Source organism: Rosa chinensis, chromosome 2, assembly GCF_002994745.2.
Source record: "Rosa chinensis cultivar Old Blush chromosome 2, RchiOBHm-V2, whole genome shotgun sequence".
NCBI classification, from domain to species: domain Eukaryota; kingdom Viridiplantae; phylum Streptophyta; class Magnoliopsida; order Rosales; family Rosaceae; genus Rosa; species Rosa chinensis.
The window spans coordinates 15062170-15087216 of NC_037089.1; the positions used below are offsets into that span (position 1 = coordinate 15062170).

Below are 25047 nucleotides of genomic sequence, written 5' to 3' on the forward strand. Positions count from 1 at the left end.
GCGGACCCCACTTTAATTTCAGCAACTACACTTATATCTGTATTTATATATTCATTGAATTTTAATTAATTTAACTTCATTTAATTTTTTTTTTTTTATTCCTCCATTTACTGTATTGTCCTTCATGTGATTTTCCAGAATTGGAGTCTTTCAAATTGTCTTGAGAGCTTCTATAATACGCCAGACGCAACAAAGCAGTGACTGATCATCTCAGGCTGCTTGATTTCAACCTGATTGAAGCGCAACTCCATGACCAATAGTAACCCCAGCAAGAAGCCAGGCCCTTCGTCATTCCTCACAGCCAATAACATATGCCTTGGGATAATCCTGTTCTTCTTGTTGCCCCGAGCTACATTTCCAGACAACTCCAGCACCTGAACTAAAACCCACAGACAAAATTAGGTCAAAATCTCAAGGCGAAATTGAAATATACCCTAAACTTCAAACTCAAAGCTGAAACCCTTACTAACAAAATTGAACCGAAACTCTAAATTTATAAATGCAAGAGCGACAAAGAGAGAGAGAGAGAGAGAGAGAGAGAGAGAGAGAGAGATGAGCGCAATTTCAGTTGTGAGGTACTCAAGCACACGGCCAAGTAGATAGGAGCACCGGAGCCGACACGCTGAGCATACCTTCCCTTCTTCAAGTAGTGGCCAATCCTACTGACCGGAAATTGCAGACCGGCTTTGACGGAGCGAGTCACCACCTTCTTCTTGGGGCCATCGCCCTTCCTTCCTCCGGCTTGCACTTCAGACCCCTCTGGAACCTATCAACAACACAAAACCAAACCAACCCCAACAAAAAAAATTCTCAGATCCACAAATAATAAATCTTACACCCATAGATCTACAATAAAGAATCACAAAAATAGCAAGAAAATTACATAGAATAACAAAGACAATGGTAGAGAGAAATAACTGAAAACCAGATGTAAAGCTTAGTACTTCATAGATAGATCTGGAGAGAGAGAGAGAGAGAGAGGTAGGTGGTTCTGACTTGAGAGACCTGAAAAACTTAAATGGAGAGATATTATCTCTCTCTCTCTCTGCGTCTCTCTTTCTCTGAGTCTACGAGTGTCTGAAAATGGGGGCTTAACCTCAGTAGTCAAAAGTCAAAACAGCGTGCAAAGATTTTCAACCGCAGTCAATTTCTAACCATTCTAAAAGCGAGACCCGAAATCACCGGTGACCTAGTCCTTTGTTACCGGCTACAGCCCGCTGGCCCAATCACCAAGCCCCATACAGCGACAATCCCGATTAATAATGAAGGCAGAATGACTTAGACGAACCATGTTGGAATTTTGCAGAAGCTATTGAAAAGATTTCACACGGATATCTGTGTGAAACCTGGAAATAGTGAGCCAAATAAAATTACACTACTAAAATTATGTATTTAAATTTTGTCTTTTAGTTTATTTTGATATAAAACTCACACGGATGGCCGTGTCAGTTCTAAATATTAACATTTTTTTTTCAGTTACATAAATATTAACACTATTCATATATAATTATGTTTACTAGAATCTTATTATTCATATTTTTACACAGATATCCGTGTGAAAAAATATTTCACACTGAAAACCGTGTGAATTTTTAATTTACCTCCGACAGTTTACAGAATTCTCTGAATTTTACTTTATTTCACACGGATTCCGTGTGTAAATTGACTTGAAAAATATTGGGTCCCAGTTTGAACATTATGTGGCCACAATAGTCTGTGCGGAAAATGTATACACACGGATTCCGTGTGTACTATAACACTTTATACACCGATAATTGTCCGTGTGAAGCTCTGTGACAACGTCATCCGTGTGAAATGACCTATTTATCTAGTAGTGCTCCCTCCAAAGATGTTGCATTTTATCTTGAGGTGTTCAAAGGGGACTATGCCATGCATGAGTTCTTTATACACGAGACCGCATTGTGAACGTTCCTATGTGCTCTAAATGCCAGTAAGCTTATGAAACACCTTTACACGCAACATATCAGTGTCCTTCAAGTGTTGCGGTGTTGGAAAAGGTGTGTTTTTTCTCTAAGTTGGGCTATGGTGCATGGGGCAGTTTTATGGAGTTTCTAGAAGATGCTAGAAGAAACTATCAGTGGATGAGGTTAGTTTTTTAATTGTTCTCTTTTGGGTTAATTGGAAAGAAAGAAATGTCATGGTGAGCAAGGAAAAGATTCTTTGGTGGTGTATGAAATGGGTGCTTCCATATGGGAGAGCATTAAGCAAGCAAAACTTCGTGGTCATGGGGGTCATGTGGATGACTATACTGGAGCTGGTTATGCAAATATGATTTGGGCTCCACCACCATTGGGAAGGCTTAAATTAAACTGTGATGCATCAGTGGCTGCTAATGGAGAACAAGTGGGTGTTGGTATTGTATGCCGCGATAGTGAAGGAAATTTTGTCGCAGCATTGGGAGAGAAGCTTGTTGGAAGATTAAGTCCTTGTGCAGCTGAGTTGCTTTCTGTATTGAGGGATCTTGAGTGGGCTATAGACCAGAGGTGGAATGGTTTGGTAATTGAAACAGATTGTTTGGAGGCTGTGAGTATGGTAAATGGAAGTGATGAATGTCTTGCAAGTGAGGGTGTCTTGGTGGAGCGAATTAGAGAGATTTTGGCTGCTTTGGATATTCCTAATATTCATCATGTTCCGAGGGTGGCTAATATGGCGGCTTATACGGTGGCAGGAGTGGTAGCCCAGGGTAATGGGCATAGTAGTTGGTTAGGGGTTGGGCCTCTTTGGCTCATGGATGTCATTATTAATGACGGACCCGTAACTTGTTTAGGTTCTAGGGAGGAAAGTGGGGATTTTATGTCCACTACCGGATATTCCCATGTTTTGTAATTTTGGTTAGCCTTTGAATAAAAGTTTACTTATTCTCAAAAAAAAAAAAGATTGATTGAAATTGGGTTCTGAAGTACAGGTCAGCCTAATATGTACATAAACCAGTCACAACCAATCTCCTTTTACAAGGCCTTTTAATGTAATTTTCCATATTTAATGAAATCTCATTTTACCGACCAAAAAGAAAAAATCATAGTTTTAATGTTTATCAAATATATATAAATGCTTTAATGCAAACACTCTTTCTGTTTTTGTTAAGTTCAACTGAGAAAGGCGTTGAGATTTTTAGTTCTGTAGATGAACTAAAAATAACGAGGCTTGCATTTTTTTATATCAATATGGATGTGTGAAAGTAAATTGTAAAAAAAATTGAAAAATTAATGAAAGGTAATACTTAATTAGATAAGTTAATTAGAACAGTCAAAAACTAAATTAAATACTTAGAAATAAAAAAGTAATCATAATAAAATCATAATCGCATAAAATTTGGGAATTAATAACTGTGTAAGTTTGCATGACTAAATCATTCAGACCCAAGAACCTGCTTCGAAGACTAAATCGTTCACTTCAGTGTCTCATACTAGACAATTGGCAGCGTGGTTGGATTTTATTACTGTGGATTGTTGCCATGGCTTCACTTTTTGCCTGGAAATTCTACCAATACAGAAACAAAGCAGCATTTGAAGTCATCGGCTATTGCTTGGCAGTAACCAAAGGAGCTGCAGAAACTTTGAAGCTTAACATGGCCCTCATCCTTTTACCTGTTTGTCGTAACACACTGACACGGCTTCGATCAACACAAGCTAGGTCCTTCATTCCCTTTGATGACAACATTAATTTCCACAAGGTAAAGGGCTAGTCAGTAGTCACACATTTCCACTACTCTAGTTCTGTTTTTGTTGAACTAGTGTTTGACATTTTCCTACAGATGATTGCAATTGCTATACCAATTGGAATAACTGTACGTTCATGCTGGGAACCATGTGGCATGTGACTTTCCTCGTCTAGTAAACTCATCTGCGGAAGAATTTGAGCCAATATCCTCTGATTTCCATGGCAAAAACCCGACGTACAAATTCTTATTCACTGGACCAGAAGGCTTGACTGGAATTCTGATGGTGATTTTTATGGCCATCTCATTCTCACTAGCAGCGAGTCACTTTCGAAGGAACATGGTGAGGCTTCCTGCCCCCTTTAACAAACTGACTGGGTTTAATGCGTTCTGGTATTCTCATCATCTGCTAGGTCTGGTCTACGTTTTGCTACTCATCCATGGAAGCTGTTTGTACTTTGTCCACGAGTGGTATCAGAAAACGGTAAGGAATTTGAGTAACAATAGTTACAACAAACAATTGTGACTCATCTATGAACAGCTACCGGTAATACTATATGTGTCTTCCTAAATCTCCCAGACATGGATGTACATCTCTGTTCCATTTCTGCTGTATGTAGCAGAGCGCAGTATCCGAACATGTAGATCAAAACACTATTCAGGTAAGATACTAAAGGTGAACGCACTTCACTAAAATCTAAGCCTCTATAGTTTTGAGTATTTGAGATGTTTATAGACACTAAGGTGGTTTCTGATCCTTCAACAGGCTACAATCTTACCCAGAAATGTTATCAGCTTAATCATGTCCAAGCCACCTGGATTTAAGTACAGAAGTGGGCAATGCATATTTCTACAATGCCCAACAATCTCCCCATTTGAATGGTAAGTGTGATTCTGGATGAAACGAACTTCCCCTTCCATTCTCACCCTTTTGTTAATTTCATGAATGCAATCGTTTTCAGGCACCCATTTTCCATCACCTCAGCACCTGGGGATGAGCATCTGAGTGTTCATGTCCGAACAGTTGGAGAGTGGACGCAAGAATTGAAGCAAGCCATTTCTGAGGGAGATCATTCATTATCCTTGGTTCATCAAACATTCAATCTAGTGTTGCTCAGCCACAAGATATGGATCAAATAAGACTATGCAGACAACCCAAATTGTTTTTTGATGGTCCATATGTTGATATGGGGCAACGGCACAGGTCTACAGAAACTATGATGTCGTACTCCTTGTGGGTCTTGGCATTGGAGCTACCCCTTTTGTAAGCATCCTTAAAGATCTTCTTAACAGCACAAGAACAACTGGTACAATTCATAACATATAAGCAGGTTGTTTGTCACTATCTAATATATTATTCTTGGTAACTAAGATTATATGCATTTATGACATAGGATTCAAATACAGAAACTAGTACACCATCAGGCAGCCTAAATAGTTTTACATCATCATGTTTGACACCCAATGACAAGAAGAAATCACAGAGGACTACACATGCTCATTTCTATTGGGTTACCTGGCTCTTTTGAGTGGTTTAAAGGAGTCATGGATGAAGTGGCAGAAATGGATATCAAAGTAAAGCAATGCATTTCTAATCTTTTCAGAACATAGTTGTATCACTTTAGGGATGAGCTTCCTGACTCTTTTGTCCTTTTCTCTTAACAGGGTCAGATTGAACTTCACAACTACCTTACGAGTGTCTACGAAGAGGGTGATGCAAGGTCAACTCTAATCACCATGGTCCAAGCTCTCAACCATGCCAAACTTGGAGTTGACATCCTATCTGGCACCAGAGTATGATACTTCATTACCATTTCCCTCAACAAACAGTAAACGGGTAATTATGTTCCTAAAGCAATAAATGACCTTTCAACGTTGATGCTTTGCAGGTAATGACTCATTTTGCAAGACCTAATTGGAAAGAAGTGTTTACCAAGATAGCTTCCAAGCATCCATTTTCGACAGTGGGTGAAGATAATCTACCAGAAGTCCAGAACTATACACGTTAAATCAAGAATTCAAAAAAAAAAAAAAAATTGGATCTAAGAATATGTTATTTTGCAGGGATATTCTACTGTGGGATGCCAATGTTAGCAAAGGAGCTGAAGATGCTATCACTTGAGCTCAGTCACAAGACATCGACACGCTTTGAATTCCACAAGGAGTACTTTTAAAACTAGGAACTTACACAAAGATGACACAGCTATTCTTCTGTAATCATTCTGATTATCCATAGATGAAACTAATCATATATGTATAATGATAGTAGCTCAGAAAGATGTAAATGCAATTGTTTACCACACACACACACATATATATATATATATAAAGAAATGTAGACCAATATCATAGAGAATTTCAATAAAACATGAGAGAGATTAAAACTAATGAGCTCCTGCTATGTATTTCCAAAGTTCATAAATGAAGTATTATGGTGATTGACAAAGATATCCAAATCACATAATCATCAATATGTATACTACTTCAGGTTCGATGGAAGAGTGGTTTCACACATCTTTATCTCATATAACAGAAACAAAATAGGCAGCATTCAGCTTATCGTTTTACTCCAACTTAAATTACAGATAACGGCAGATGCACGAATTCATAGCTGCAGGAACAAAATCTAGTCGGTAAACAACCCGAGAATCAGCCTCACAACTAGCTTAAAACTTTACCATAATAGTTTAAAAAGAATAACAATATCTGTTGACAAGGTGAGATGCATTTGTCACGACAGAAGCTGAAAACTCCTCAAAAATGCACTCTTTACACAACTAATGTTAGAGAATCACTCATCTATTGACAACAATGTTAGAGAATCACTCATCTATTGACGACAATCTATTGAATGCGATAACTTAACTCAACCTAGGTGCAATCAATCATCTCTGATCCTCTTGAGAAGCTTTGTTAGCCCAGCGTTTAATGCCGCTTCAGGGTATAGCCAACAATGATTCCAGCAACAAAGGCAATTGCACAGAACTTTGAACATGTCCACAGCAACACCACTCCTCTGCAAGTAAACATCAAAAAATTTACCAATTCAGTCCAATTACAGAAATTTAGTCCAACTATTGAAGTTCACTTAACCATAACACAAGTTCATATACCAATTCATGCCTCACCAATACATGAACAACACTACTTAAACACAAGCCAAAACAAGTTTGGGAAGCTCAACAGCAAAACCCAGAATCAATTTGCGGAAAAGCGATTAGAGAACCAAATTTTGGGAGCATATTGTTAGTTAAAGATAGGGCATTATGGCTCTATTGCATAAACTGATCAAATTTCTCACAAATCCAAGTTCACACATACAATCAGAAATTTATAAACTTTAAAAGGGTAGAGCTAGATGGGCATGTACCTAACAGGTCTGACTGATCGGAAAAAGCGGCAGAGAGGCCTTCAGTAGAACGAGGACCTTCAAAGGAAGAAGAAGAAGATGATGAAGCTTTTTCAGAGACGGCTTTTACATCTTTTGAGATTTTTCCGACCCATTTTTGAAAGCCTTCCATAGCTCTCGATGATGGGTCAATGCTTCAAAAACGCAGAAGAGTTGCACTACTGCGAACTTGGGGTTTTGAGAGGGTTTATTAACCGGTTTGAGAGGCCCGGTTCAAGTTTACTACACCTAGGGATGGCAAAAATCCCCAGCGGGGCGGAGCTCCATTGGATACCCGCCCCTAATGGGGGAGAATTTGGGGACAAATGGAGAATGAGGATGGGGATCCCCAATCCCCGCTCTCTAAGATTGGGGATGGGGCGGAGATGGTATTGTGATCCTCATCCCCAAACCCGCCCTAATAATATATACATATATTTAACTATATATATTTTAATTTATTTTTTATAATATAAATCATAAATATATACATTTACTACTTTACTTTAATGGCTACACTTTTATTTTAATAGTATTTTAACTTTTGCACTCAATGAATTATGATTTATGAATTTAATCATGTTTTAAATTTATTTGTTGTAGATTTTGATTTTAAAAAGGCAATATGTGAAAAAAATATTTTATTTATTAAATTCTTATTGGGAATTTGGGGCGGGTTTGGAGATTTAGTCCCCAGTGGGGATGGGGATGGGGAATCCCCAATATAATTTTATTGGGGATTGGGGCGGGGATGGGGGTAGAGAATGATCCCGGGGATGGGGATGGTATTGTGATCCCCATCCCCAACCCGCCCCATTGCCATCCCTAGTCTACACCGCCTTTTCAAGCCGGTTTAGATTAGAGAGCTCGGTTTAATCTTGGGGCGGCCCGGGGGGGTAAGTTTTTTTTTGGACTAAATACTGTTTAGTCTTTACTATAAAACACTTCAATTTCTGACCTTCTAATTTCATATGTTTAGTCTATGTACTTTAAAATTTCAGACCAATAGGTCCTTGCCGTCTAAAAGTAGTGGCGAAATGTCTATTATGCCCTCAGTTTTTTTAATAAAAAAAAATTTATTCCTTTCTCTTTTTATTTATTTATTCTTTTTTCTTTTTTTATTCTTTTTTTTTCAAACAGAAAAAAAGAAAGGGAAAAAACAGGAAAAAAAATAAACAGAAAGAAAGAAAGGGGAAAAAAATTCATTTTCCAAAAAAAATAAAATATTTAATTAATTAAAAAAAAACTGAGGGCATAATAGACATTTCGCCGTGACTTTTAAACTGCAAGGACCTATTGGTCTGAAATTTTGAAGTACAGGGACTAAAAGTATGAAATTAAAAGGTCAGGGACTTAAGTGTTTTATGGTCAAAAACTCAAGAACTAAACAATATTTAGTCTTTTTTTTTTTTTCTCTCTTTCCTAAAGCCACAACTATTTTCTTTTTGCACAAGCATAATAATTCATTACCTACTTAAGATTTTCCTAAAGCTCACCTAACGACATTTAGAGCAAGTCCACCCGTTGAACTTGATCGGTCAAGACTATTCACTGATTTTTTGCCTTGTATTTCCACTATTGAGGTTGGCAGGTCAGATACTGTTCACAAAATGTCAAGAATGGTCACTTTCATAGTGCCGGTCAAGTTCAACTGGTGGACTTGCTCTTAAGGCACTTTGATGATGCATGAATTTAACGGTTGTTTTTATGCATAGTTTTACATTTGTTGTAATTTTAGTTTCTAAATTTAATATATTATGTTCAGATGTATTTGTGCATGTCTTAAAACTTTCTCTAAAACTGTCCCTTAAGTGGTAAGGCTGACATTTTTATAATCTTGTGTCTGAAACTTTGAATTGATCCAGGGGCGGAACCACTTTGGGGCACAATGAGTCTTGTGCTCTAGTAAGATTTTGTTTTATATATATATATATATATATATATATGGGCGGGTTCTAGAGAGGACGTCCGCACTTTCGTTAAAGTGCGGACGACGCTGCTGCAGCAGCTTTCAGGTGGCAACGGGGCGGCGGGGCTTGCTAGACGGATGCCAAAGGTCGGACGGACCGGTCTGTGGTCGGTGGAGTCGCCGTCGGACGTGGTTGCCGGGCTGCCCAGAAACCTGCAACCTCGACCTCCTCCGACCTCGATCGCTGCGCAGAAGCATGCTGGGATACCTCTAGCCTCCGTCCGGCAAGTCGTGCCGCCCCGTCGCCGCCTGAAAGTTGCTGCAGCAGCGTCGTCCGCACTTTAACGAAAGTGCGGACGTCCTCTAGAACCCGCCCGATATATATATATATATATATAACTGGTTTCATGTTTAACACTGAATATTGTCTTGATGTAGTGGTTGAGGCATACATTTGTGCGAGGATGGTCCTTGGTTTTTTTTTTTTTTTCTAAATTCTTTTTGTTTCATTAATACTATTATTTCTTCTCAATGTGCTAATATTTTTTATTTCTTTTTTTTTAACATTAATATTTCTTCTCAGCAAAAAAAAAAAAAAAGAAAGAAAAAAATCCCTTAAAAAAAAACATTAAGAGTGTGTTTGGATGAGGGAAAATATGATGGAATTTAATTGAAAGTGAGGATTTCATAATTCCTACAAGCTAATTCCCTCGTTTGGCATTATCAAACTGGAAATTTTAAATTTCTCTGTGAAAAAAAAATGAAGGAATTCATCATTTAAATTTCCCACTTCAATTTCCACCAAAATAAGTGTCATTTTCGAATTCCCTTGCAGTATTCAATTTTCATTTCCAAAACAAGGTTTTTTTCTATTTTATTTTTTTAATTTTTTATTTGTTTTAAACTTTCTTAATTTATTACACATTTCAAATTCTAAATGGTTACAACCAAACAACAGAAATTGCAATTAATGAAATTTTAGATTAATGGAGTTAAAGATTCCATCATTTATAAATTCCTATGGATTTCATAATTTTCTCATCCAAATGAAAATAGTATTCTTTCATATAGTTACAAAGTTCAAAAATAAATTATATTTCTATTTTTTTCTAAATTTTTTTTTCATTAATACTATTATTTCTTCTCAATGTGAATATTTTTTATTCCTTTTTTTAACATGAATATTTCTTCTTAGCAAAAAAAAAAAAAAACATTAATGGTATTCTTTCATATAGTTACAAAGTTCAAAGATAAATTATATTTTCATTATGAAAAATTGTCTAAAATCTAAAAACTATTAGTTTTATTAATAAAATATATAATTTAAAAAAAATATTGATCTTTTTTAGTACAAAAAATAATATTGATCTTTCCCTAACCTTGTTCTAATTTTTATTTCTATTACAATTTTGATATATTTTAAGTTTAAGCTCCATCTCGTGGCCAGCAGATTTGAGGAACCCTTTAGGTTCGTGCGTCTGCGGTGCAGTGGATTAGTCTGGCTTTCGCCGCAATGTCGGTGCAGGTGTCCTGGCGCTGGGATACCACTGCATGGGTGTGTGAGTTACTCACCGCTAACTACCAAATCAAAAAAAAAAAAAAATTCAATTTTTTTTTAAATTTAGTGCCCCAGTTGAGATCAATTTTTGGCTCCGCCACTGAATTGATCAATAATTGAGAATTACAACAATTAGTAACTCCCAACCTCTTAGTACAAGTTATGATCCCAATTTTATAACTTTTAGAGTTTCTTCTTCCTCCTCCATCGTGTTCTATGTTCATGATGAAAGGTCATTTTAAATTTTTATCCAGGTTTGTAATTGCAATTCTCATGTGTATCATGGTATAGATTTTAGAGGAATAATTTATTGGTATGTCTGACTATGTTGCATGTTAGTCAATTATGGGTATCAACATTCACGATGAATATGATTTATTGGCTTGTAGAAAGTGTTTTCAAGGCTTTGACTGAGTCCAACGAGATTGAGGAGGTAATTGAAATCTATATTAACACTCCTTTTCTTTGTTTTTCTCCTTTTTCTTTTTCCTGATAACATACATATTTCCCATTCACAAGGATTCCTATACGAAACCAAAACTTAACTCGGGTTCCTACGGGAGACGATATACATTGCATCACTAAAGGAAAAGAAAAGAGAGAGAGAGAGAGAGAGAGAGAGAGAGAGAGAGAAGAAGAAGAAGAAGAAGAAGAAGAAAATCCAATCGAGGGTTTCTCTCACGAATCTTCTCCTCTTCGATCTGAAAACCAAGTTACCAGGGTATCAAGGGCATACTCAGATTAAGGTATGGGTTATGTTAACATTATATATGAATGCTACTTACGGAAAAACTTCATTCTGTATATCTAATCTTGTTAGTCGATCGGTCTTTATAGTTTCGTTGTTTTTATCTTCGTAATGCTTCAATCACAGGCTGGTTATTGGCAACCATAAGAGTTTTCTTTTTGTTTCTTTGTTCTCCTTTTCTTTTTATCCAGTTATGGTGCCAAGTAAAAGAAGACAAATATGCAGCAATGCAAACCCAAATAACAAAAGGCTCAAAAAGCAAGACCAAACAAAGGAAGGTGAAGAGCAGGTTGATCGAAACGCCATGGCTGTGGACACATTGCTACCTCACCTTCCAGACCTTATTGTTCACAAGATTTTCCGACTCATTCCCACTAAACTTGCCAATTTGCCATACGCTCAGCCATTGTTTCCAAACAATGGGCAACTGTGTGGTCTTTGGGAGTCCCTCTCTTAGATTTCGATGACGAGGGGACTCTACTGATCATGATGGTGACAATCTCGTCCGCAGGAAGCTGTTGTTCATCGACTTTGTGGAAAACTGTTTGAAACATTGTGAGAAAAACAAGCTTTTGCAGTTGGATAGTTTGAGGCTTCGAATGAGATATGATTCTGAATTAATAGGAGCGACAAGAATAGACAAGTGGTTTAGTTTTGTGGTTGATAGATGCGTCAAAGAGTTAGATATCAGCATTCAAAGAAAAGATGACAATGATCCGGTCGAAAGCACATACTACTGCATACCCCATACCATTCTCAATGCGCAATTTCTTACTAGTCTGAATCTAGAGCATGTGAGAATACCGGAGAGTAATGATCTGATAAGCCTTCCGTCGTTGAAAACTATGTCCCTAAACGCTGTGCTGTTTGATTGCAGCATTGATTTGGATAGATCACTCTGGATGAGCTGTCCTTCCATCGAGCATTTGTCGCTAGTTTCGTGTTCTTTTAGCTCATTGGAGTACTGGTGGCAGATCGCTGTCAAAAATTCCAGTCTTAAATTCTTGCAGGTTATGTATTGCAAGTGCAAGTCTTTTCAAGTTGAAGCTGAGAATCTTGAATCTTTTATATTCACTTCAGATTTTCTCAACTTGAGTTCATCCGCTTGTTTAGTGAATCCGTCAAGTTGAAATATATCAGCGTTTATGCTCAGCATGCGAAGATTATCTTTGGAATGCCCGGAACATGTCGAGATAATGTGAAGGCCACTATTGATATTCCAAATCTCCAAGTTTTTGACTACGATGGTGGTTATTTGCTGCCTAATGATGTAATCTCTGTGAAAGCTCGAAATCCATTGATTGCATTTATCAAGCTTATTTGGGATGATGAAGAAGTTCTAGATCCCACTTTCCTCCCTCCATGGACACATTTTCCTACTTGGAGATATTTTCTTCAAAACTTTGATTGCTGCAATAAAGTGGTGCTAGATATCCGTCATGATGCCATTGCTGAGGTATGTGTGTTTGCCCATTGCTGAGGTATGTGTGTGCGTGCTCGCATATATGCAATTAGGTTAATTATCTCTGATTATTAATTGAACTCTTGTGAACATGGTTGCTGCAGGCTCTCACATTTCCAGAAAATTTCAGGCAGACATTCTCACCACCGTTATCTAATCTCAAGTATCTCAGTGTCTCGATTGTACGTCTTCGTTGTCCGCAAACAACGGCCAGAGTTTCAGCCTTGACGGACTCTTTGCGTTGGATGGCACCATATGCATGGTTTACATCAACTTACTGGGACTATGATGAGGCTGAAACTTCAGAGGAAGATGAATAATTATTGGCATTATTTACTATATAAAATTGGTACATCATTCCATACACTAAATGGTACAAAATGATCATTGCTAGCTAGCTAGGTTTTCTTTATGCTTTTATTTTTGCACAACAGAAGTATTGCCATTCCTTAGGGAAAGAAATAAAGGGGAAAGAAAAAAGAAAAAAGCTAAACATCTTCAGGTTTCACTTGTAAAAGTTTAAGCATTCGTTCCAAACTCAATTGACATTGTTGTAGAGGTTCCAAGAAAAATTAACTGCTGCAGAAAGTCTGATTTTTCAGTATGAGACAATATACACTACATTCTCACAATTAAATACCCTATTAATTGTATGTCATAAACCTGCACATTTGAATTCAGTAGAAGTTCTTAATTCATTTAACTGAATGGGCTGACCAGCCTAGCTTACAGCCAGTGGCTACTCTACTAGCAGCATTGAGCATGTATGCCCAGTTCTTTTTCATCCAAACCGATGATCAGTCAACCATTTTATATCCTCCCTTTCTGTTATTCATTATCTTCTGCCCAACATATCTGCCAAATTTGACCAAATAAATAAGTCAGCTAGCCATTCTATTAAGCAAAAAATCTATCAACATACAACCCTATATGCAAGAATCTAATTGGCCACAATTTGACAGGGACTGCTAACATGATTTGAGGACACTGACCTTCCAAGTATCAGAAGGGTGGGGTAGCCAGAGGATTTGTCCCTGGGTGATATACCAAAAGTACGGAGTGGTACAATGACGCGGAAATCACCATCAACCACCTTCCCGGCAATGCAGCCCCCATGGTAATGCCATATGGTGCTTACAGTGCGGCGGCAGAAATCTGCCATCTGGTCAAAGTCAGACTGATCAACTGGCAATTCAGGCCCTATAAACCTAAAATCCTTATTCCCAAACCACCCCTGGAACTTGAAATCATCCATAGACTTGGTCCTGAGAACATCACATCCACTGACCACTGGCTGTTGAAGTAATTGAATTGAATGATAGGATTCACTTTGACATCAGTTGAACCAGCAGAGACTGGCCCAAGAATCTTCTCCATGAGAGTGGCCACAGTACTGGCTGGGGATGCAAATTGGACGCAGTGGAGGCTGATTCAATGTAAGCCCCTGATTCAGTAATGCCAACCGCTTGAATGAGTGAATGCTCCAGTGGAATTGGTGGCACAATTGGATGCCATTTCTGGGATTATCAAACATCAGCTGCCCGACATAATGAAGATGATGAGCCACTGGAATCCTACTTTAAGATCTCAATTGAAAGTGGATCTTTCGAAGAACTCCTGATCTGCGGGGATATAGAAACCAGCATTCATGGCCCTGCTGCCTCCAAGAATGCGTCCTTGGACATTTGGAACACCATCTTCAGATGTGAAGGCTTGTGTGGGCATTGACATCCATGAGTTCTGACAGAAACCATCCTGGGACATCAAGTTTTGATTGCCATAAGCAACGCCACCACTTTTGAGCAGGAGGACCCGAAACCTGGATGATAGTGTCGCAGCCAAAGGGCACCCAGCAGTGCCACCTCCGCTGATAATGTAGTCCTTATAGTACTCCCCCAGTGGCGTTGGAAACAAACTTAAGGTAACTTGGCTCTGTTACAAAAATAGAGAAGCATTACCCCCAATTCTGTTACCAAGAAATCTTTAAGCAAGAACAAGGTCCCAAGAAAAGAAAGTATCTGGCTTCGAAAACAATCTGATACATTACAGTTCTCTACAGAATAAAGCAGAAATAACATCTTTATGAATACCCAGAAAGAGAAAAATAACTGAATTGACTATGAGAGATCAGTACAGGTTACAGGTTAGGAAATAGTTTCAGCCAAGAACAGGGTTTGAGTTTCATCTCACCAAACACAGACCCAGTTGAAAAATCATAAACCCAATATCATTTTAAACTAGGGACAGAAAAATCATACTCGAAATCCAATAGCAACGCCACATTCAATACAGAGACTTCACCCTGATTTGGGAACCAAGAAAATAACAGGAAAAATTCAATTTTGCTCGCATAGGAACCACGTACGACTGCCTTAAATTTTAACAATTTCACAGAAACGAACACCAAATTAAGAAGAAACTGGTCCGAACTCATAGCGAAAGAAAAAGAAAGAAAGGAGCTACCTTGACGACGCCGGCGTGGGTTCCGAGACGACGGCCTCGAAGAAGCGACGACGGCATTGATCAGCACCAACAAAGCAAACGCCTCAAGTAGACACAGCGAAATGGGTCTCCCCGCCAAGAATGGGTAAAAACCCCTCAAATAACTTTTACCTTTACCCCTCCAAAAGATTTTACCACCCTTATTATTTTCTTTTATTTTAAGAATTTTATTGTTTATCTAACAAAAGTAAAGATAAGAAGACGAAAAAGGACTATGAAAATTTGGGTAATTTTGGGTACTTGATCGTAATTTGGGTACTTAATCGTATATATATACATATATATATTAGTGTGGCCTTGACCGTCTCCTTCTCCAAACAAAAAAAAAAAAAAGAAGTTTTCCCGCCTCTCTCTCTCTCTCTGTTTCTTTGAGCTGAAGATTCACTTGATCATGGAGAACCAGACCCCACCCTCTGGCTCAGCCCCCCCCTGCCCCTGCCCCTGCCCCGCAGAGACCACCAGAATGGTTTCAGTTCCGTCCATCGGACCAAAGAACAATTCAGTTCTTGTCTTCCAAGATTCAGAATCAATATCTCCCATGCACTGCATGAGATTGTAGACACCAACGTCTTTCGTGACACACCGAAGGAGATTGCAGGTTGGTTTCACTTCACAATCTGAGTCTTCGTTTGATTAATACATTTACTGGTTCCTACAATGTTGAACCCAATTCTTGAATTCACAACTTGAGTTGCCAACCTTCTCGTGTTTACTGGGTCACCTGTCAAGATTCGTAACATTGTTTCTTTACACTATAAATCTCAGAAAGCCCACTGTTTCTTGCTTGTCCAGAAAAGTTGAAGTTTATAGATAATTGTAGGGTTTCATGTCTACCATGTTTAATGAATGAACAATATCAATTGCGGCAATGTGCGTACAACGTTGAATTAGAATTAGACTTTAATCACAGTAGTTTCAGGTGACACTTCTCTAATGTCTACTGAATATACATGTATTTGATTCTGGGTCGCTTCAATGTTTTAAAAGGCTAAGGCGTAGCCGAGGCGTTTTTGGGAGTGCGTTCGCCTTGAGGCGTAAGGCGTAAGCCTTTCGTATTAACGAGATTTATGTAAGTAAAGCTGAATCCAACTAAGTAAAGTTTCAGAACACAAAGGAGCACACATAAACCATTGAATTACAGAACTCATCAATTGAAAGGGTGATAAAAAAGCAAGTCATGCACCAGTACTGATATCAACTTATATCTTAAACAGAACAACCAAGTAGATTGGAACTTCATAGCATAGTTTTTCTATGAACAGAACAACTAATTAGATGGAAATTGTTATATCATTAACATAACAAAATTGAATTGAATAGCCTCGGACCTACAGATTGAATAGCCTCATCTTTTGGTCTCTGTATCGGCTTAACAAAGTTGGAAACGAGTGCACACATATATAACCCACAAAGTTTATAGGAACATGATTAGAATGTAGTTACTAGTTACCTATACATAAATCACCCAAATAACCCACATATATAACCCAAGGTCACAAAACTGTCAACACCACTCTTATTGAAGAAAGCCTCACAGAAACAAACCTCACAGCATCCAAGCCTCCTAAATATGAACTTTCCAGATGTAATTCCACTTCCAAGCCTCACCTCATAAGTTAAACAAAGATAAGCATATTAAAAGAAGAATTGTCTTTTGGGGTTAATCCTTAGATGCACCTATCAACACCACTCTTACTGAAAAAAGTATTGAATGCTAAGAATTTTCACAATAAACCTGAGTCAAGCGATAAACTTCGATTGGAACACAACATCATTTCAAACTCAAATATATGCAGAATCAAAATCAGATAAACTTCAATTGAAACAGAACTACAAAACATCAATTCGAACTCAAGTGAATATAGACCTTAATTCGAAACTAATTCAAAGATTCAAACCATAGAAATCGAATTCAAGACCATAAATGCTCATACCTTAAACTTTTCAAATCAAACTACAACTCTGAACAAATTTCTTTCTCCAATTCTTCAAACAGCCTCCTTTACAGCGAAATCCTTGAGAAAACCAATGGGCTCTTGATCATTTTATCAAATTGCTGCTTTGGGAATTGGGATTTGAGAGGGAACGAGACGGAGTTCTGATGGAGAAGGCTGAAGGAAACCAAAAATGACTTCAGCTCGTGAACCTATAGGAGTTTTAATTCACAAAAATCAAAACGACGTAGTTTTGGTGTTGTAAAAAAAAAAAAAAAAATTGGAGCGTCCACCTTTAACGCCTCTGGACGCGTTTTCTGCGCTTTCTCCGCCTTGAACAGCGCCTTCGCCGCCTCTACGCCTTGACAGCAAAACACACTCAATTTCTTAGACGCCTCGCGCCTTTGAAGCCTCAGGCGCGCTTTTTAAAACATTGGGTCGCTTAAAAAAATCTACCATAAAAACCCAGAACCCTGGGTTTCTTAGAAATACCTTCATTCAAGAACTTAATTTGACACTTTGAATTAGAATCTGACTACCTGTAAATGCTAACATGCTGTTTTCCCTAAAATTTTGTAGCAAGCCAAGGCTACAGCGAGCAGAAACCTGAGCTCTATTTTTTCACTGGAACGACTAAGAGGAAGGCAGACAAGTGGAAAGATGGCCATACAGCTGGGATCCAAATCACAGGCCAAGATGGTCGGGTAATTGGTCGAAAAAGGAAGTTCAGCTATCATGAAAATCGTAACTCTGATGTGAAGTGGTACCTTGATCAGTATACCACTGAAGAGAACGGTACTCGGGCTGTTTACAAACTGTACACAGGAAAAAGACCTGCCCACCGCACAATCTCAGCTGCACAATCATCTCTGTCACAAGACCCGACAACTCAGACTGCAAACATTGCTGTGATTGTTCAAGACCATCAATCTCCATCAATGCCCGTGCAGCCTCAAACAATGCTGCAGCAGCTCTTGAATGCCAGTGACTCATTGAGTACCCCCCCTGCTCGGACAATGCTACACCAAGAGTTACCGGCAGCTACATCAATGTTCGTTCAGCATCCTACATCACAGCAGGGATTGATTGGTGGTACTAACCCATCTAGTACACAACTCTCAGCATGGAACCCCCAAGATGCTCCATTTCCTCTCGGCCAGCACTACTACTTTCCACCCATCCCAATCCTTCCTCAGATCGGGTCTCAATATCTCCCTTGGCTGCTCCAACAAAACTATCAGACTTTCCCAATGCTTCCTCACACCTACCTTCAACCTCGCCTATGGCACAACAACTCTCCGACAATCCCAACATTTCCTCAGACCTTGTTACAACCTGGGATTTCAAGTTCAACAATGTCCGCATGGAACCCCCAATTTTTTCTTGGTCAGCAGCTGGAGCACACAAACATCCCAACAGGTCCAATGCTTCCTCACACCTCCCTTCAAACTGGCCCCCCAGAGCTGCAGCACACCACTATCATGGACCAAGACCTATGATGCACTGAAATGCGAACCGCCCTCGTTTCCTGTATTGAAACCGGAAACGGGTCAAAAACGCTAGGAAACATGTATCCGGATTTGGAAACGTTTTGGAAACGTACGTATCCAATGAGGAAACGCCAGAATGTAAATAAATAGGAAACGTGGGGGTAATAATGACTTTTTACTAGGCAAAAATTGAAAGAAAAAAAAAACAAACAAAAGACTAGATCGAGAGACACGGCCAGACCAAATCGAGAGAGAGACCAGAGACGAGATCGAGAGAGAGACCAGAGACGCAACCTCAGACGCAAACGAGACCCTCGATCGTTTCTCTTCTCCAGTTTGGTCGTTCCTCTTCTGCTCGGACGAGACCCGGTCGTTCCTCTTCTCCAGTTCGATCGCTCCTCTTCTCCAGTTTCGGTCACTCCTCTTCTCTAGTTCAGGTCGCTCCTCTTCTCCAGTTCCGGTCGTTCCTCTTCTCTAGTCCGGTCGTCTGCTTCGGGTACGTTTGTTCTGCTCTTCTTCTCATATTTGTTCTTCAATTTGGAGCTTGGAGATTGTTCTGATATTGTTATTTGATGTGTGTATAGCAGCAACTACAGGCTAGCTAGTTCTTAATTTCTTATCCTCTTTGCTTTTCTGAGTTTTCTCGATCGATCTGTTTAAAAGCAATATTACTTTATTGTTTTGGCTGAGCTTATTGGGTTTTCATTGAGGATGCTAATTGGGTCTACAAGTCTAAATGTTGGGTTGTTTGCATATTGGTGTAATGTTGAATTGTGTATTTTTCAGGAACCATGAGCACCGAAGGAACACCTCCTATTAGTTCTAGTGCCGGGTCTGTTAACGCCGGTGCTAGTAGTGGATCTGCTGATCCTGAAAATGAGACCATTGATGATAAAGCACCATTGTGGAAATTTGTGAAGAAGATTGAAAAAATGGCAGGTGGAGGAAGTTGGAGGTGGCGGTGCAGTTTTTGCAAAATGAACTACAACGGGTCTTATACTAGAGTTCGTGGTCATTTGTTGAAAGAAGGAACAGCGGGGATAGCAGTTTGCAACAAGGTTACTCCTCATGCATTTACTCAAATGTCCAAGTTGGTGAGAGAATGCAAGGAGAGACTAATGAATGCAGCTCCTAGACAAGTTCCTCTACCATCATCAGGACAGCAAGGGGGGAGTTCCGGCACAAGTAGCTATGGGATGAGTTATCATGCCTATACACAAGCACAAACAGCAAGTGATGGTGGAAAGAAGAGGAAAACAGCTACTGGTTTAGTTGAAAAGGCCTTCCAAAACTCAGCTAGGGAGCAATGCGATAGTGAGGTTGCAAGGATGTACTACACCGGTGGCTTATCTTTCAACCTAGCTAGAAATCCACACTATCGGAACTCCTACATTCGTGCTTCTACCCTTCCAGGCTACATTCCACCAGACTACAATGCTCTAAGGACCACACTTCTTGCAAAAGAAAGGAAAAATATTGAGCATCATTTAGAACCAATCAAGATTACATGAAAAGACAAAGATGTGAGTCTTTGTAGTGATGGTTGGTCTGATGCACAAAGAAGACCATTGATTAATGTGATAGCCACTTGTGAGAGTGGTCCGATGATGTTGAGGGCTATAAACTGTGAGGGGGAATTCAAGGATCATGCATTGATTGCAGACTTGATTATAGATTCCATCAAGGAAGTGGGTTGGGAAAATGTTGTGCAAGTGATTACCGACAATGCTCCTGTTTGTTCTAAGGCCGGTGCCTTAATAGCAAGTAAGTATCCTACTATTTTTTGGACACCATGTGTGGTGCATACTTTGAATCTTGCTGTCAAGAATATTTGCACACCTTCATTAGTTGCAAGCAATGCGGATGTGTTTGATGCATGTTGTTGGATACAGCCAGTTTCTGAGGATGTTATGTTTATCAAGAACTTCATTATGAATCATGGAATGAGATTAGTGATGTTTAATGACCATTGCAATTTGAAGTTGCTTTCGGTTGCGCCCACAAGGTTTGCATCTACGTTAATCATGCTAAAGAGGTTTAGGCAAATCAAAAATGGTTTGCAACAGATGGTCATCAGTCCAAAGTGGGATGATTACAAAGAAGATGATGTTAGGAAGGCTGCTTCTGTGAAAGAGAAATTATTAGATGAGTTGTTATGGGATGACATTGATTACATCATTTCTTTTACTAAGCCTATCTATGAGATGATCAGGAGAGCATACACTGATAGTAGGCCTAGCATTTGAGCCCGAAACCCGCAAACCCGCCCGAAACCCGCACCGAAAAATCCCGCACGAACCCGTCCAATTATCAATTCGGGCTGAGAAAAGCCCGCACGCCAAAAACCCTTTAATTAACGGACCGGGTCGTGCTAAACCCATTAGGCCCGTTGGAACCCGTTAAGTAATTTCTGAAAATTAAAACCCTTTCTACTCTGCTGAAAGAAAGCGATCCATGACTGCATCTCTGTCTTCTTTGTCGTGCTCTCTGTCTCTCTCGTAGACTCCATGACTGCATCTCTCTCTTCTTCATCCAAACCCACAATTTCAGAGCGAGAGAGATCTAAGCTGGGATTGGCCGATTGGGTTCTGAAGTGCTTATTGGGATTTGGGTGGAAACAAGGTAGTGAAGGTACCATTTCTGATCTCTCTCTTCAGTTCTCAGTTTTTCTTTATTGCTTTTATTAATCTGTGCTCTTTTGTTGTTGAAAGTATGGATCTTGAATCCTTGATGGATTAAATCAATGAAATATATAGTTTGTTTTTGTTGCTTACAGGTAGTGAAGGCAAACCCGTAATCTGGGTTGTTGCTTCTCTCTCATGTCTTTACTGTTTTGTTGCTTCTCTCTCATGGCTTTCTCCTGTCTCCAATACCCACAATTCCTTTTCTTTGAAACCCTTTACAGTTTTTGCAGTTTGGTCAGTTTTTGGATATGGGTTATTGTATGTGGTCTGAAATTTGAGATTAAAGTGTTTTACTTTGTTTGAGATTAGTATGTGTTTGAGAACCAGAGCGACAATCCCAAAATTTTATGTGTTTGAGATTAGTATGCAGAAACTGTGAGGTACTCACAAATCTAGGCACAGGGCCACTCAGATTATTGTAGGACAGGTCCCTATTGCATAAAACCACATAATTCACAAAAGCTACTTCAGAATCACAATTCAATTACTATTATACAAACACAACACATAGGAATGGTTCAGAGATTTACAGAAAGGCAAGGTTGGTCATGTTAGCCAACGACATCGGAAGTACTCCGGTGAGACTGTTATTGTTGAGCCTCCTAAACCCAGTTGAAACAATCTCTATATTAGCTATCAAAACAAATAGAGACAATGCTTTAGTTCATGTGGAATGACCTCAAATGCTTACAAGTACTGGAGACAATGCTTTTTGATGTTAAAATGGTCTTTTAATCAAGTATTGAGGTTGTGCTTAATTGTACACACTCATTCACCATTCCAAGTTGGTGTGTGGGGGTTCATATATTCAGAGTAGTCATTAGTTATAATTCAGCCTTTTTTGTACTTGAACTCAAAAATGGGCTTGTATTAGATCCTATGAGAACATGGGGTGATTATACATTATTATTCCATTTATAATCAGTAGGGCAGATTTTGTCCTCAGAAAACATGTGCCTCAGCTTCATGGTATGTAGTCAGTCAACCTTTACGAAAAGTTTTTAGAAGACTTAGAGAATCGGTATATGCTTGTATGCTAAGCTGTGAATTTACATGATTAGAAGTTTGAGTCACAATTCCAAATCGTGCTCAAATTTGGGCAAGAGCATTAGGTCATTGTCTAATGATTTAAAGGATTTCCAAAAACAGAGTTTTGACTTCTTGAAATCGGTTTTACATGCTTCCTTGCCTTAATTGATGTTAAGAAGAGTCCTTCTGATCTGATTTATCATGGCGTTTCTAGTCTATCATATAATTATATGCAGCTCAAGTACAGATAGAAAATGCAAACACCATACGCAGTATTCTAGTAATAACAAGTATTGTGCAATTATACTTGAATTGGTACAATTAGAAGATTAACCTCAGTATGTTTCTTTTTTTTGTAGATGAGTACAAATGATGAGTCCCAATTTATATCTACGGAGGAAAGAGGAGAAGATGTAACAGGAAATGTACAAAGAGATGATTTGCCTTCTAGAAGAAGGAAGAGGAAGAAGAGTTCTCAATGTTGGTTGTCTTTTGAGGAAATTCTTTTGGGTGAGGATTTGATTGAGCGTGCAAAATGCAAGAAATGTGGAGCAATACTCAAATGTGATTCGACAACAGGGACAGGTAGCATGTTACGTCATCACAATTTGTGTTCTATTTCCTCTGCTAGTAATGTTGTTTCACCACAATCTGCCATACGTTCTACTAAGTTTCAGTATGAGAGATTCTGTGAGTTATTGATAGAAGCTATTATCAGACATGATTTACCTTTCAGCTTTGTTGAGTATGAGGGTATTAGAGATGTATTTTCCTATATCTCTCCTACACTTAAACTCCGTTGCAGAAATACCATTAAAGCCCATGTGTTGAAGATATTTAAGGGTGAAAAAGTGAAACTTCAAACTTTGTTAAGTTCAGTTCAAGGGAGACTTTGTTTGACTGCTGATTTGTGGACCTCTTTAGCAACTGATGGGTATTTGACAATTACGGCTCACTTTGTTGATTCGGAATGGAGATTGAGAAAGAAGATTATAAATTTCTGTCATATGCCTCCTCCGCACAATGGTGTTGCACTAGCTGATAAGGTAAATACCTTGATAGGAGAGTGGGGAATTGAAAAGAATTTGTTTTCAATTACCTTAGATAATGCCACTGCCAATGATTCATTTGTTGAAAAATTGAAGACTAAGTTGAACTTTAGAGGATTTCTCTTAATGAATGGCAGATTCTTTCATGTTCGGTGTTGTGCTCACATCTTGAACTTGATAGTTCAAGATGGATTGAAAGCAATTGATCATTCTGTGATAAAGGTACGTGATTGCATCAAATACATAAAGGGTTCTTCGGCAAGAAAAGAAAGATTTTTGGAGTGTGTTGCACAAGTTGGATTGAGAGGTAGTAGAAGAGGTTTGAGGCAAGATGTGCCTACTAGGTGGAATTCTACTTATTTGATGCTTGATAGTGCTCTCTACTATCGCCGAGCTTTGATGAATTTGGGCTTAAGTGACAATGATTTCAAGTTGTGTCCTGTTGCTGATGAGTGGGCTAAAATAGAGAAGATCACCAAATTTTTGGGGTATTTTTATGAAGTAATGTGTCTATTTTCTGGAATAAAATACCCTACTTCAAACTTGTTCTTTCCGAAAGTGTTCATTGTTCAGCATAGTATACAGGAAGCCATGAGGGATCACGATAGTTTCATGAGGCGGATGGGGATGGAGATGAATCTAAAGTTTGAGAAGTACTGGTCAGATTATAGCTTGATTCTTGGAATTGCAGTTGTTATGGATCCTAGGTTTAAGATGCAATTTGTGGAGTGGGCTTATGACAAACTTTATGGTCCAGATTCTTCACAATTAGAGGTCTTTAATGATACATTGTCCTCTTTATTTGATGCATACGTGGAGAAGAGCTTTGATCCTAATGATTCAAATTACTCGATAGATGAGGGTTCTTCTCAAGCACAAGGCGATCACAGCTTACTTGAGGTAAAAAAAAAATTTTTTAAAAAACTTATTTGAGTTTCCATCTTAATGATTCAAGTTGATATTTGAGTTTTAGTAATATCTATGTTGTTGCCATATATGTGTTGATAGTTGGTCATTGGCAGGCTTTTGATAATGCTTACAAAATTGGTTCGAGTTCAAGTATGAAGACAGAATTGAGCAAGTATTTGGATGAAGTAAGGCTAGAAAGAAAGCAAGAGTTGGATGTACTTTCTTGGTGGAAAATGGAGCAAATTCGATATCCTATTCTTTTTCATCTAGCTCGTGATGTGCTCACAATTCCCATTTCTACCGTTGCATCTGAATCGGCCTTTAGCATTGGCGGGAGAGTTTTAGATCAATACCGCAGCTCACTGTTGCCTGACACAGTTCAAGCTCTGCTTTGTACTCGAGATTGGATTTTTGGTAACAAAGGTAAGCTCAAAACAACTTGGTTCTATTCTCACTTTATCAATCTTTATGTTATTCTAATATTTTTCTTTTTTGTTTGTTTATATTTTAGAAAAAGAGCGCGCTGAATTGGAGGATCTTACTGAAGACGTATTTGATTTGACATTGCAAGATAGATCTGGAGAAGGAGAAAGCCGCAATTAAGATGACTTAGACGTATTTTATTTAGTACATTAAAAATGTATTTTATTTAGTACATTAAATATGTATTTCGAACCTATTGAAATATTTAATTATATCTACTAAC

The 25047-nt window shown here is 38.6% G+C and overlaps 4 protein-coding genes, 1 long non-coding RNA gene and 2 pseudogenes across 6 annotated transcripts; 3 read left to right on the forward strand and 4 right to left on the reverse strand.

Moving 5' to 3' along the window:
- Positions 1-225: 225 nt before the first annotated feature.
- On the reverse strand, positions 226-842 carry LOC112183769 (annotated as a pseudogene).
- Positions 843-2196: 1354 nt separating this feature from the next.
- Positions 2197-5853, forward strand: LOC112183770 (annotated as a pseudogene).
- A 376-nt stretch (positions 5854-6229) lies between these two features.
- LOC112189696 lies at positions 6230-7401 on the reverse strand. The gene is made up of 2 exons (XR_002932047.2): positions 7050-7401; positions 6230-6695 (listed from the first exon to the last, which is right to left on the reverse strand). It is a non-coding gene; the product is annotated as an uncharacterized LOC112189696 (long non-coding RNA).
- Positions 7402-11166: 3765 nt separating this feature from the next.
- On the forward strand, positions 11167-13156 carry LOC121051513. Its single transcript, XM_040513982.1, has 3 exons — positions 11167-11280; positions 11474-12738; positions 12849-13156. The coding sequence occupies exons 2-3, from the start codon at positions 12457-12459 to the stop codon at positions 13062-13064; spliced, it is 498 nt and encodes a 165-aa protein (XP_040369916.1). The 5' UTR covers positions 11167-11280; positions 11474-12456; the 3' UTR covers positions 13065-13156.
- Positions 13157-13463: 307 nt separating this feature from the next.
- Positions 13464-14036, reverse strand: LOC121051515 ((R)-mandelonitrile lyase-like). Its single transcript, XM_040513984.1, has 2 exons — positions 13737-14036; positions 13464-13599 (listed from the first exon to the last, which is right to left on the reverse strand). Exons 1-2 carry the CDS (start codon positions 13997-13999, stop codon positions 13542-13544), a joined length of 321 nt encoding a protein of 106 aa, XP_040369918.1. The 5' UTR covers positions 14000-14036; the 3' UTR covers positions 13464-13541.
- Positions 14037-14296: 260 nt separating this feature from the next.
- LOC121051514 ((R)-mandelonitrile lyase-like) lies at positions 14297-15428 on the reverse strand. The gene is made up of 2 exons (XM_040513983.1): positions 15208-15428; positions 14297-14676 (listed from the first exon to the last, which is right to left on the reverse strand). The coding sequence occupies exons 1-2, from the start codon at positions 15262-15264 to the stop codon at positions 14332-14334; spliced, it is 402 nt and encodes a 133-aa protein (XP_040369917.1). The 5' UTR covers positions 15265-15428; the 3' UTR covers positions 14297-14331.
- An 8556-nt stretch (positions 15429-23984) lies between these two features.
- LOC112188642 (zinc finger BED domain-containing protein DAYSLEEPER-like) lies at positions 23985-25046 on the forward strand. 2 transcript variants are annotated; one of them, XM_040515298.1, is made up of 3 exons: positions 23985-24332; positions 24455-24764; positions 24853-25046. In XM_040515298.1, exons 1-3 carry the CDS (start codon positions 24024-24026, stop codon positions 24942-24944), a joined length of 711 nt encoding a protein of 236 aa, XP_040371232.1. In that variant the 5' UTR covers positions 23985-24023; the 3' UTR covers positions 24945-25046. The 2 variants fall into 2 exon arrangements, with proteins under 2 accessions (XP_040371232.1, XP_040371233.1); XM_040515299.1 differs by having other exon boundaries at positions 24889-25046.
- The last annotated feature ends 1 nt before the right edge of the window (position 25047 follows it).

Coding starts and splice junctions, on each gene's coding strand:
- LOC121051513 (XM_040513982.1), top strand. CDS start 12,457: ATGCCCGGAACATGTCGAGATAATGTGAAGGCCACTATTGATATTCCA. Junction 12,739..12,848: donor GTCATGATGCCATTGCTGAG/GTATGTGTGTTT, acceptor TGGTTGCTGCAG/GCTCTCACATTTCCAGAAAA.
- LOC112188642 (XM_040515298.1), top strand. CDS start 24,024: ATGAGGGATCACGATAGTTTCATGAGGCGGATGGGGATGGAGATGAAT. Junction 24,333..24,454: donor GCGATCACAGCTTACTTGAG/GTAAAAAAAAAA, acceptor GGTCATTGGCAG/GCTTTTGATAATGCTTACAA. Junction 24,765..24,852: donor TTGGATTTTTGGTAACAAAG/GTAAGCTCAAAA, acceptor TTTATATTTTAG/AAAAAGAGCGCGCTGAATTG.
- LOC121051514 (XM_040513983.1), bottom strand. CDS start 15,264: ATGCCGTCGTCGCTTCTTCGAGGCCGTCGTCTCGGAACCCACGCCGGC. Junction 14,677..15,207: donor CCCACGCCGGCGTCGTCAAG/GTAGCTCCTTTC, acceptor TTTTTGTAACAG/AGCCAAGTTACCTTAAGTTT.
- LOC121051515 (XM_040513984.1), bottom strand. CDS start 13,999: ATGGATGATTTCAAGTTCCAGGGGTGGTTTGGGAATAAGGATTTTAGG. Junction 13,600..13,736: donor ACCCTTCTGATACTTGGAAG/GTCAGTGTCCTC, acceptor CAAATTTGGCAG/ATATGTTGGGCAGAAGATAA.